General features: G+C 31.7%; 2 protein-coding genes across 2 annotated transcripts; both read right to left on the bottom strand.

The window, feature by feature from the left end:
* Positions 1 to 910: 910 nt before the first annotated feature.
* Positions 911 to 2,749, bottom strand: LOC130623610 (uncharacterized). Its single transcript, XM_057439113.1, has 2 exons — positions 2,167 to 2,749; positions 911 to 1,904 (listed from the first exon to the last, which is right to left on the bottom strand). Exons 1-2 carry the CDS (start codon positions 2,709 to 2,711, stop codon positions 1,385 to 1,387), a joined length of 1,065 nt encoding a protein of 354 aa, XP_057295096.1. The 5' UTR covers positions 2,712 to 2,749; the 3' UTR covers positions 911 to 1,384.
* A 1,348-nt stretch (positions 2,750 to 4,097) lies between these two features.
* On the bottom strand, positions 4,098 to 12,783 carry LOC130623609 (MORN repeat-containing protein 3-like). Its single transcript, XM_057439112.1, has 5 exons — positions 12,584 to 12,783; positions 7,881 to 8,035; positions 7,388 to 7,547; positions 4,348 to 4,532; positions 4,098 to 4,246 (listed from the first exon to the last, which is right to left on the bottom strand). The coding sequence occupies exons 1-5, from the start codon at positions 12,726 to 12,728 to the stop codon at positions 4,184 to 4,186; spliced, it is 708 nt and encodes a 235-aa protein (XP_057295095.1). The 5' UTR covers positions 12,729 to 12,783; the 3' UTR covers positions 4,098 to 4,183.

The following is a 12,783-nucleotide window of genomic DNA, read 5'->3' as shown; positions in this document are numbered from 1 at the left end:
AGTTATGCTTTTTTTACACGGAATTACTAATTTCGTGAAGCTTTTACACAATATATTTCACTTTCTTTCTAGCGGCTTTGGTCTTTCTATTGGGTAAAGCTAGCTATTATTTTTGTCCTTTTCTTTTAATAAACGATACATTCTTAGCTATAGATTTAGCTAGCTATACATTTTAAGCATCCTACACTGTATAATCTATTATCTATTTTGTAGTTTAAATGGATTCTGATGAAAATCAACCTCGTCCCCAGGACTATTTGCTTCTCAACGGCGCTGCGCTTTCTGATAGTTCTAGCGAAATAGCCCTGGACCAGGCTGGTCACCGTATCGCATCTGATTGGCCCACGGCGTTACCCTAATTATGCAACGCTTTTAGCTGGCGTCAGCAAAAATCCTAAAAGTGATACATAAACAAATATGGCACCGGAAGATGTGGCGTCGTTGTTGGTGGTGGTTTTAAATCCTTAAAAAGCCTTATTTTTCCTTTTTAATCTCATTTTCTCCACCTTTTTTTAAAGATGTCTTAGCTAAAGTAAGAATTTCTTTCAAATATACGATATTTTTTGTTAAAAAGTAGTCGGTGTTGTTGCTAGCCAGCTAGGTAATGCATTCATAAATATGGCTCTAGAGAGAAGTGAAGTGTTGCAGGTGCTCTTCTTGTTAATCTCTCGCTGCAGAAGATGTTGCCATCTACGCCTAAAAAGTTTATAAAAGTGGCAAAGGAGTGTGTCGAATTTGTGCTGAAGAAACATCAGCACATCACTTGACCAGAATTTTTTCAAAAAGTGGAAAGGAAAAATCCTTACATCACAAAATATTCAGAACATGTGGATTAAACGTTTCCGAGTTTGAACTATTGCCTACAACAATTTGTTTAAAGTGTGACAGGTTTATCAATAAAATGTTTGACTTCCAGAATAATGTACAACAACAACAAATCCATTTACAACAGCAAACAACAGTAAAAAGATGTGCAGCTTTTTCACCAAACCAGCAGTCAAAACCAAAAAAAAATCAACATTAAAAATGAAAATTATCCTGTCCAAAAAAACTGTTTCCAGTCAAAAAAATCTCTACAATTTACGCCCTTACTAAACATAACAAATGAAACAGACATAAAGTCAAACACAAAAATACTTCCTAAAGAACTTGGCAAAACAAAACAACCTCAAAACGACTTCATTACTGAAGATCAAGAAAAGAAAAGCATGATCTACAGATAAAATTGTGTTTTATTTACTCAATTTTAATGCAGCACAGATGGCATGAATTGTCCTTAATGCAAAGAATAAATACAGTACTTGTTATTGAAGGTGGCTGCAGCAAACAGGTAAAAAATACATGTTTATTGAATAAATAACATAAGTCGTACAAATCTTAAAAATCAGTTAAAAAATGTGACAAACAATACAAAAATTATTCTTATTCTAGAGTTTTCACGTTTTATTTCTTCTAAAATAGTTGTTTTCATCAACTTTGTTTGTGGTGAGTGATACTGATTAAAAAGTCGAGAAGATGGATGTTTTTTATGATCAACATATTGATCCTCACCCAAAATTCTTTCAAACAATCTGTATGCATAGGCACAATATTTTAACTTTAAATAAATAATTGTCATAGGGCAGTTTTGTTTTTTGTGCTTTAACTCTGTTGCGATAGGTAGTAATATATCCTCATATCCTGCTAAACCTTTGCAATTACTCATTCTTATTTCTTTTTTTAAAAAAATGCTTTTACGATTTGGATTTGCAGTAACCACTTTGCAATTTTCTATTTTCAAAGCTTTTTTTAAATTACGTAATTTCGTTGGTGAAGCAGTTGCAGTCAAAGCTAACATGATACTGTGAGGGAAGAATGCTTGTAAAACTGATAAGTTTTGAAATTCTGTACGAAATTCTTCACCCCTAGATATAACATACAGTAATTCATCAATTTTTTAGCTTAACTGTATTATGGTGATAAATTTATATTATTCAATTATTATAGCTATACATATACATATATTTTGTTTGTGAAACTTTTATAAATGGATATATAATATATATTAGTTTGTTTATATATATTTAGTTGCTATATTTAAGGCATATTATTTTTATAATAGCTATGTATGTAGATTTTTGTTATGTTATGTTATACAAAGAAAACTAGCTAGCTAGCTATACTCACCATAATTCCACACAATGCGCCTCGTCTATCACACAAGCCACAACATTTTCCTCATAAATTTTTGATCGTAATATCTTCCTTCCCTGATCTGATAACAGTGACTCTGGATGTGCAAATAAAATTTTACATTTGCCTGCAACAATGCTTTTTGAAATTTTAAAAACAGAATTTGATGCATCATTCAAATCTTCCTCAAACAAGGGTTCGTATCTCTGGCTATTAGCTTGGTCTTCGAGTTGTAAGAAACCACATTCAATGCCTACTTTACTTAAATTTACTAACTGATCTTGAATAATTGATGTTAAAGGAGAGACAACAAGTACAATATTGCCTGCCTTTCGTTCTGGAACAAAGTCGGGTAAAAGTTGATAAATTAACGATTTACCAAACCCAGTAGGCAAAACAGCTATAACGTGGTGTCCTTCTCCTAAATACTCGAAACATTGAACTTGTTTTGGTTTCAAAATAAACGAGGGCAACTTTTCATACTTTTCGAAAACATTATTCAGCCGCTTGAAAACACGTACCACATCTTCCCAGCCCATCGCCAAAATCGTAAATATGAAGAATTTGCATAAATTAAAAATGAACCAGAATCTGGTTCATTTGATGCCCACGTGACCAGCCTGTTCCAGCGCCTTTTCGACGCCACGTAAAAGGTGCTGGGGTCGAGCTTGGATGAAAATATCAAAAATCAAGTAAACTAACTACATAAACATAAATTATTACATAAAACTCTTACACAACACATAATATTTCTTCATAATCACAAAATGTAAAACTAACTTAAAAATAGAATATAATTTTTAGCACTAAACTAAAGGTTTTGTTTATTTTACTGCACTTTATTCATGCGACTTGGATTTCTGTAGGTGCTACACGAATTTAGTAATTTCGTGTTAAAAAAGCATGAAAATTTTCGCTACAAAGTAAAATACGCCACGAAGTGAAATACGCCGCGAAGTGAAGTAGCCACGAAGTGAAATAAGCCGTGAAGTAAAATACGCCACGAAGTGAAATACGCCGCAAAGTGAAATACGCCGCGACGAACACAAAATACGACTCGACGAAACGTTAAACCCTCCCACAAAGAAAGATACGACGCGACAAAAACCACACCACGAAGAAAGATACGACACCACGAAAAGCATTTACGACGCGACGAAAACCATGCACGAATTTTGTCCCATATATAACTCCATAGGTGAGTACGTGAGTGAATATGTGCGTGCGTGAGTAGCGAGTGCGTGCGTGCATAGTGAGTGAGTTAGTGAGTGAGTGCATGAGTTAGTGAGTGCGTGGGTAAGTGAGGTAGTGAGTGCGTGTGACTTCCCTAATTAGAAGCGTCTACTCTCAAGACTCTTAGCTTCCTGCTTTGTTCTGATAGGAATCGAAATTAGGTAACCCATGGTTATTTACCTTTCCTTAGTGGAAGAAAAAGCTCAAATCGACATAACTGTGGTTTTATTTAACATGTTTCTATGGACATCAGAAAGCATTAGAGCGGACAGAAAAGATACTTAAGTGTCATAAAAATAAAAAGTCCTATAAAAAATAAGCATGTAAAATAAAACATTTACATTTTCTTTCCCTGGCCGTTGGTTAAACAGAATTTCCATTAGCAAAGTTTATTACGTGCAACGAAAATCTGTAAGTCAATTACAGTGCACAATGTCCGCTACAGTTTGATGTAAGGTTCTGACCATAGCTATGCTAATGCAATCACTTCTTGTCTGTTAATCAGAGAGGTGGCTGTATGACCACACTTACAATTTCGTTCTTAGGGACTTCTGTATTTTTAATATCAGAAAATAATTTCTACGCGCCGTCACCTGTGTCCGATATGCCAAAAAAAGAAAAAAAGCTCTGGGAACGAAGTTGACAATACTTAGTAACCCATGTGGAAACACTGAAATCGTGTAAAAGACAAATTATATTTTTACAAAATTAAATTATTTTTAACACGCTATTAAACATTTGTATTTACAAATTCACAAGTTTTTTTTCAAAAGCTTTTTTAAAAGCTTTCCAAAGCCTGTGTGGCGTCGCTTAGCACTTTCTTCGGTTCCAGTAATTTTAACTAAAAAACAAAACAAAAAATGTTCATTTCCTAATACAAGTAAATACATAATTATATAAGAATGCGTTTTATTCCAAGAGGTGATAATTGAACAGTTATACCTCTGGGATTGGGTACTGTGTTCCATCGGCTGCTGTTTCCCGATTAAAATCCTCCATTATACCACATTTAGCGATGTCGTTAACCCATGTCCCAATAAAAACTTGACCTTTGTCTAAGTGGTAGAACTTCCCCTCACCGTGCTTTTTATCATCTTTCCACTCTCCTTCGTACCTGTTTTCATTTTCTATATAAAATAAAAGGTACGTATGCGTGCATTAAACTTAAGCTTGGTTTACATTATAGGCTAAAGGCGGGGCAAACCAGTCCAACATTTGATCCAATATGCAATTTTTGTTGGACTGGTTTGGATCACTTCAAAATTTAAAAAAAAAATTAAAATTGTCAAAAAAGAAGGAGGAAATCGAAATCTCCCTAATCTCCCTTTAATTCTTCAATGATATTACTAAAATACCCATTTTTTTCCCTCCTTTTTATCCACTCTCTTGTTTTCCCGCGGATTGGTTTTTCATCGTCTGAATCGACGAGTTCGTTCAGCAACAAAAGCAGCACTGCAGAATTCCTTCCGTCCGCCATTTTGTTTTTCAGGAATGAATGAACTCTTTATCGTTCGAATGTTTTTAAAAGCAGTCCCAAAAACCTAAAATTTTGATTCACCCAACATGAATTTTTTCATCGAACATTTCATCCAACATATGAAAAAAATGTTAAAAATGTTGAAATGTTGGACTGGTTTGCAACATGAGTTAACGTTGGTTATTTTTTATGGTTTAATTTCATTACGTATGAGTTATTTTTACTAGTAGAATTTATATTTTCTACAAAAAAATAAACTCAATTCTCGCATTTTTTCAATAATATTTAATAAATTTTAAATAAAAAATAATTTTTTTTTTTTCTCAACATAATTTTTTTTTTCTTTTTTATTTTTCGCCGTTTCACCGTTAAGGTAAAAGTTTTAGAGAATTTTTCTACTTTCTGAAATAATAAACTTTATAATTTGTATTTTTAAACTTATTTTCAAACAATTAATTATTTGTCTGTCATTAAAATATAATTTCTTTGCGTACTATCTATGACAATTTTCTGTAGACGGCAAACTGTCGGTATCCTTTTGACCTTTTTTAACTTAAGGGTTAGTGTGATTGTAAAATGAAAACAATTGATTACAAGATCATGCTAATGCTTGGGTTAATGAAAGTCAACTTATGTCTTGAGTTGTTTATTTTCCACACGTTTCCACTTAGCGTCGATTAGAAATGTAATTCATCAATATTAACTCACGTTAACTCATAATGGAAACTAAGCTTTACTTAAGGCCAGCTCAAATGCATCCAACATTTCATCCAACATCGTAAATATTTGATGTTGGATGAAATGTTGGATGCATTTGAGTTAAACCAAAATTTCTCAAATATAAAAAAGAAGAAAAAAATCATGGTGGATGGATCTCGGTCAAACTTTTCATCCAACATTTTTAGCTTCATCTAGAACAATTTTCATGAATGTTCATGTTGGCTGCATTTGAGTCAAATTTCTAACATTTTACGATTTTCTAAGTATATTACGTAATTTTCGAATTTTGGAGCACATTTTGAACGTTTTTTGACAATCGAATGTTTTCGGTCTAGTCTCACCATCTTTCCCTTGGCGAGATATGTTAAAATTTTTTGCTCAGTTCAAATTCGAAATCCCACATCCATCCAGAACATTTCCCGAAATCCTTGTCTGTCTTCTATTATCAGTTCTTGAATAATATTTGTAAAATATCTTCTTTCTTTTCTCCTTTTTAGCCAGCTTCGTGTTTTTCCCCTGGTCTGTTTTTCATCATCGGAATCTAATATCTCGTTTAAAATCATGATAGCTGCAAGGTCCTCCATGGTGAAAAGTCATATGAATGAACACGTCATGCTGGATGAAACGTATTGGAGGAAGCAACTCAAATGCAAATGTCACTTTTTTTATAAATTCCGAAATTCGAAAATTTTTTTTACAACATCATCCAACATTCGAATCAAAATGTTGGATAAAATGTTGGATGCACTAAAAAACATACTACAAAATCGTGCAATGTATTTGGGGTTGAACTCGCAAACTAAAAGTACAATTGAGAAGATCTGAGAAGGAGACTAACAGCAAACAGGCCTAATCACTCAGCATAAGTACTGCCATACTGAACACGTTTGGGTTTGTTACCTATTAAACAAAAACAAGAATGGCATTTGGTGATCACAGCTTTAAAAGTTATCATTATTGAAAAATGAAGTTGTTGTCCACAAAAAAACTATTCAAAATGCTGACAAAATTCGATAAAGTACGCCAAACAATTTCGAAGATGTAACAAACAACTACTTCTTTCAATCGACTTCCTAAAGAAATTCGCTCGATAAAAAGTTTTTTTGCTAAAAGAAAGTTAAATCAATTTTGTGAATCAGTTATGCGTTAATTGAATTTTCCTTTATTCAATATTTTTTTTAAAAAAACGCACTCTCTCTTGTGTTTTGTTTTGTTGGACAGTGCTTTCTATCGATTTTCTCCACTTTTTTTCTTTTTAGCAATTTTTTATATATATTTATATTCGGGCCTGGAAATTTGGCGGAAACGATCGTTTTGCTTCCGCGACGTTTCGGCAAATCAATAAAGACGGTAACTATATATCGTTTCCCTTAATAATATTTCAAATTATAATAATTTTATATTATAATATATATATATATTTATATTATAATTTTTACTACTATGGGGTAGGTCTTGTCACTAACCAGGGCGATTATAAAATGGTTCTCAACTCCTTTATCGATTTAAAGCTAATCGTTACCGCCGTTAACGTATCGTTTCCGCAAGGTCTACTTCGCGAAAACGAAAAAACGTTTTAATCGTTTCCGTCAGCTTCAAATCGATGTAACGATGGATCGTTTACCTAGACTCCACAAATTTCCAGGCCTGAACTTTTTTTAGTGTAAGCATAATGTAGCTATATATATATTTTTAATTTTTTTTTTGGATGAAGAGCTATGTATGTGGACATGCCTGTCGTATTGTTACTATTTTTGTTTTAGAACATTATATTCAACAACATACCAAGTCTTAACATGCCAGACCCGTTTCTTTTGTCATTAAACCATTCACCCTCGTAGACACATCCGTTGTCATAATACATCCTGCCCCAACCACTCCGAGTATTTTGATACCACTCACCCTCGTAGTACTCAGTGGATGTGTAATAGTTCGTACCATGACCCTAAAGTGGAAAAAAAATCCTTACGTTTATGACGATTTGAAAATGCGTGATGAAGTAAAGAAAAGAGAGTCGTTAAAGAAAAGTCAATTTTACAAAGACAGTGGGTGTTTTAGAAGCTCGTATACATGTGTTACAAATGGAAGTTTCAAATTTCTTTTCTATATTATTAATCTTTTTTTCAGTGATGTATGAATGAGTGCGTTCTAATACACTTCTACAGGGCTTTTGCTGAAATCAAAAAATACATTGCTCAAAGAAAATCAGGCTTGTGTGAAATGACTGGAACTTAGCTAATATGAAACAAAATTTTAACATTATAATTTAGAGACTTACATGCTTTTTATCATTCTTCCAACCTCCTGCATAAACTTTTCTGTATCCATCTCTGCTAAATGGCTTGCTATACGTACCAAACCCATTTCTTAAATTATCTTTCCAATCACCATCGTAATAACAGCCAGATTTCTTCCAAAACTGTGTCCCCTTCCCTACAATTATTTAGTTAATCAGTTATGTTTTCTCAAAAAATTATTTTTTATAAAATACATTAGAGCAACTAGGAAAGAAATTTAATCAGGGTCGACAAATTGGTTTTGAAAATGAAGCATGGTTGTGGGTACCTTCGAAAATTTTTGAAATTTAAGACCTCACGAGTAACTAATATGCAATATAAATCCAAAGAAAGTTTTACTGTTAGAATAAAGAAAATAGTACCTTTGAAGCTGTTTGAGCTACATATTTTCTCTTATAAGCATAACACAAATAAGCTGAGGCCTAGATAGGGGATTTTTTAAGCATATACTAAACATAACATTAAATAGACTTTTATACATTATAAGACTTCTTATACATTATGAGACTTAACAATACTATAAATCTGAACTGCCTTGTGTTTTTAAAGAAAAAAACAGGACCATTTCAACGTTTAAGTTGATAATTTTTTTCACAGTATCAGCCATGGGAATCGGCGACGGCATTCGTTCTTTGCCTTGTTCTTTACTTTGCACTGACACGGCAAAAGATTTTTTTTCCAGTTTTTTTCCAACAAATGAGTGAACAAGGAAAATTTTTATTCTTTTACCATATTTTTGGCACAACAATATTAATTACTTCGTTCCTTTAAATTATTTTACGTTTGCCAAAAAACAAGTTAGTATAATTACACAACATTATTTGCTTGTGACAAGCCGTTATCATGCCACAAGATTGTGGTCAAAAACGTATTTTATAACGCTGACGCCACTATATAAAATGTACAAGAGTATTTATTTACATGTTGAGGTAATTTAAGACCAAGAGTTGTCTAAAATAGTCCAAATAATTGTTTTCTGAAATTTTCACATCAATATCGGAAAATACTTTAATTTTTATTTCTAACTACTTGTGAAGAATTATAATGGAACATCTGGCTTTAAAAGTATTTCTGGAAAACAAAACAAACACGCAAAACGTGATTTTTTATCATTATGGTCAAGGAAAAAACAGTATTGAATTGGAACTATTAATCTGTATGGGATTAACAAAAATAACACGCAACAAAAATATTTTGTAACCCAACTGCCGTTCTACTTCATTTTAGTGACACAATGTTTTTTGCCGTCGTAGTGCCGTCGTATTACATCACAACAGTGGCAAAAATAAATTGAAATTATTGTCTCCCTAATTTTTAGATTCCTATGGCTGCAGTATAGTAAGCACAATATAAGCATACTCTAAGTCTGACTGTGTTTTGGCATAAGCATATCTTATCTCTGGAAAAAGTCTCGTCGGCACTTGGCTTATTTGAGATAAAGAATCTTATAGCAGTTTACTAAATTGTGTTAGAACCATGTAATTTAGCTCAAAATTAAATTTAAGGCCATATTATCTACTTAGTCTACTTTGTCTACATTGTCTACATTGTCTACTTTGTCTACTTGTCTACTTAATCTACTTTTCTACTTAATCTACTTAGTCTACTTGTCTACTTAATCTACTTTTCTACTTAATCTACTTTTCTACTTGTCTACCTTATCTACTTGTCTACCCTATCTACTTGTCTACTTAATCTACTTGTCTACTTAATCTACTTGTCTACTTAATCTGCTTAATCTACTTTTCTACTTAATCTACTTGTCTACTTAATCTACTTGTCTACTTAATCTACTTGTCTACTTAATCTACTTTTCTACTTAATCTACTTGTCTACTTAATCTACTTGTCTACTTAATCTACTTTTCTACCCTATCTACTTGTCTACTTAATCTACTTAGTCTACTTTTCTACTTAATCTACTTGTCTACTTAATCTACTTGTCTACTTAATCTACTTGTCTACTTAATCTACTTAATCTACTTAGTCTACTTAGTCTAATTTTCTACTTAATCTACTTTTCTACTTAATCTACTTAATCTACTTGTCTACTTAATCTACTTTTCTACTTAATCTACTTAGTCTACTTTTCTACTTAATCTACTTTTCTACTTAATCTACTTGTCTACTTAATCTACTTGTCTACCTTATCTACTTGTCTACCCTATCTACTTGTCTACTTAATCTACTTGTCTACTTAATCTACTTGTCTACTTAATCTACTTGTCTACTTAATCTACTTTTCTACTTAATCTACTTGTCTACTTAATCTACTTGTCTACTTAATCTACTTTTCTACCCTATCTACTTGTCTACTTAATCTACTTAGTCTACTTAATCTACTTAGTCTACTTTTCTACTTAATCTACTTGTCTACTTAATCTACTTGTCTACTTAATCTACTTGTCTACTTAATCTACTTAGTCTACTTTTCTACTTAATCTACTTTTCTACTTAATCTACTTGTCTACTTAATCTACTTGTCTACTTAATCTACTTTTCTACTTAATCTACTTGTCTACTTAATCTACTTTTCTACTTAATCTACTTTTCTACTTAATCTACTTGTCTACTTAATCTACTTTTCTACTTAATCTACTTTTCTACTTAATCTACTTGTCTACTTAATCTACTTTTCTACTTAATCTACTTAATCTACTTTTCTACTTAATCTACTTTTCTACTTAATCTACTTGTCTACTTAATCTACTTTTCTACCCTATCTTACTTGTCTACTTAATCTACTTTTCTACTTGTCTACTAGCAACCTGTAACAGAAGTCACTATTATAATGATTTTTTCAAAAGCAAACTCACTTGCTACCTACATGCTATACACAACAACATTATTTACTTCTTTTCCCTTCATCACATGGGAGCTCTTAAAACTAATTTTACATTATAAGTTACATAGTTGATAAGGCCTGCATAAAAATCCACTTAGGCAGAAGAACTAGAGATATTCAGGTTTAAATACATTATAATGATGTCATCAACCCGTCTGTTCCGAAATGGGTGGTATGATCCAGTTTTGGGGAACTTCTCAACTTTCTAGTTACTTAAATAGGAGATGACGTCAGTTATTTCTAGCTTGAAATATGCCACTTATTTCAACTTATAAATATACTATGATTTTTTCCCCTTTAAATAAAAAATTAAATTTGATAAGCCTATGTATTCCCACAAATTTTAATTCATAGGAAATAATATTTTATTATAAATATCATATTTTGGTTACAAAGCAGATAAAATTGTGTTTTCATGAAAAAATACTTAAAAATTTAGGTCCCTTAGGAAATTATTTCTCATGTACTGGCCAGGGTTAGGAAACTGATAAAATTGCTTGCATGAAAAAAAAATATTTATGTATATTTTTTTCAATTTTGGATTTGTTAGCCATAGTTATTCGTAGTTATTCAATTTCTGTTTTAATAAGAGTTCTATATACCATACAAGCACAGCACATCGATGTGAGAAGGCTTTTTTATAACAGCATTATGCATATAACAACAACACAAAAGAAAATTTAGCTAATTTTTATCACAAAGACCCCAATAAACCTTAGGGCAAAATATTTATATAATAATATGAAACTTAAGCATGTGTGTCCATCTGTGACATTTACAAAGAGGAAGTTTTATGTCTTATTTGTTTACCTATACATAGTAGCACTTGCCGTTAGTACATTAGTTTGACGTCAATATCTGAATTATCATTAGTAAAGCCATTGCATTATGATTTTTTACTTGGAAACGGGTGGAAATAATTGACAGCATATCCTGTGTGGGTCAGTAGGGACCACCTGAGACCAATCTTGAGGCAATTTTTTTAAATCTGGTTCAGTCAACCCTTTTCAGAACTGACAAGTTGATGACATGATCCAAAAACATCTAAACCTGCATAACTCTTCCACCTTTTATCAAAAGAACATGATCATGTACATTTTCTTGATCAGCGTTTCAAACTCTATACAATAGAGAAAACAGGTTAAAAAATTAAAAAAAATTTTTTTTGTACATTAATAGGTCTTTTCCTAAGTCAGTGAAACGTTCAAACCCTTATAAATTTCCTTAACCATTTGTTAAAAACACAAAATCCTATATACATTATTGTGATCAGAGTTTTAAACTCAACACATTAGATGCAATGAGTCAACAAATTTCTATAAATAATTTTCATATCTATGAACAGTCCACTGCTGACATCATCAAAATTTAAGCCCAAGTGGATTTTATATTAGACTATAATTTCGACAATTTTAAAATTTCTAATAATTGATATCAAACCAATGTACTGATGCTTTAACATCAAAATACAATAGCTAATTTATAATTTATCGCATAGAACATTGTTCTTGCTTTTCTTAGCAAGAAAAAACACATCCAGTGCCTTTTTCAAAGAGCAGAACCAACATACTGGCAAGTAGAGAAAACTATCCTTAGTTTGTTATACAGAAGTAAATTTCATGACAGTATGCTGTTGTTAAAGCTTACCTTTGATTAATTACCATTAATTAACATAATTAGCTAAACTTTTAAGACTTATATATATCTTGGAAACCCATAAAAAAAAGTTTTCTAAAAAATAAAAAGATTTATTGTAGGGTCCTTGTTGTCTATGTGGAAGATAAAAATATATTTATTGGAATATAAATTAGATATAAATCTCTGCCAAAACAACATATACCATTTTTCTGATTATTTTTCCATTCACCAGTGTAATGATCACCATTTACTAAATATACTGTGCCATGTTGACCTTTTTTCTGTGCTTTGAAATCCCATTCTTTCCATAAAGGTTGTTTAAGTTTTGGTGCCTTTGTAATCGGCATTTTCTATGATTTCATACTTATTATCTACTAGCTTTATCTAAAAAAAAAAAATATA

The sequence above is a fragment of the Hydractinia symbiolongicarpus genome, chromosome 13 (genome assembly GCF_029227915.1).
Source record: "Hydractinia symbiolongicarpus strain clone_291-10 chromosome 13, HSymV2.1, whole genome shotgun sequence".
NCBI lineage: Eukaryota > Metazoa > Cnidaria > Hydrozoa > Anthoathecata > Hydractiniidae > Hydractinia > Hydractinia symbiolongicarpus.
The sequence above is the reverse complement of the archived record's forward strand: the minus strand, read 5'-3'. Positions and strand labels throughout refer to the sequence as shown.

Coding starts and splice junctions, on each gene's coding strand:
- LOC130623609 (XM_057439112.1), bottom strand. CDS start 12,728: ATGCCGATTACAAAGGCACCAAAACTTAAACAACCTTTATGGAAAGAA. Junction 8,036..12,583: donor GAAAAATAATCAGAAAAATG/GTATATGTTGTT, acceptor AAATAATTGTAG/GGAAGGGGACACAGTTTTGG. Junction 7,548..7,880: donor GGAAGAATGATAAAAAGCAT/GTAAGTCTCTAA, acceptor TTTCCACTTTAG/GGTCATGGTACGAACTATTA.
- LOC130623610 (XM_057439113.1), bottom strand. CDS start 2,711: ATGGGCTGGGAAGATGTGGTACGTGTTTTCAAGCGGCTGAATAATGTT. Junction 1,905..2,166: donor GCGCATTGTGTGGAATTATG/GTGAGTATAGCT, acceptor TGTTATATCTAG/GGGTGAAGAATTTCGTACAG.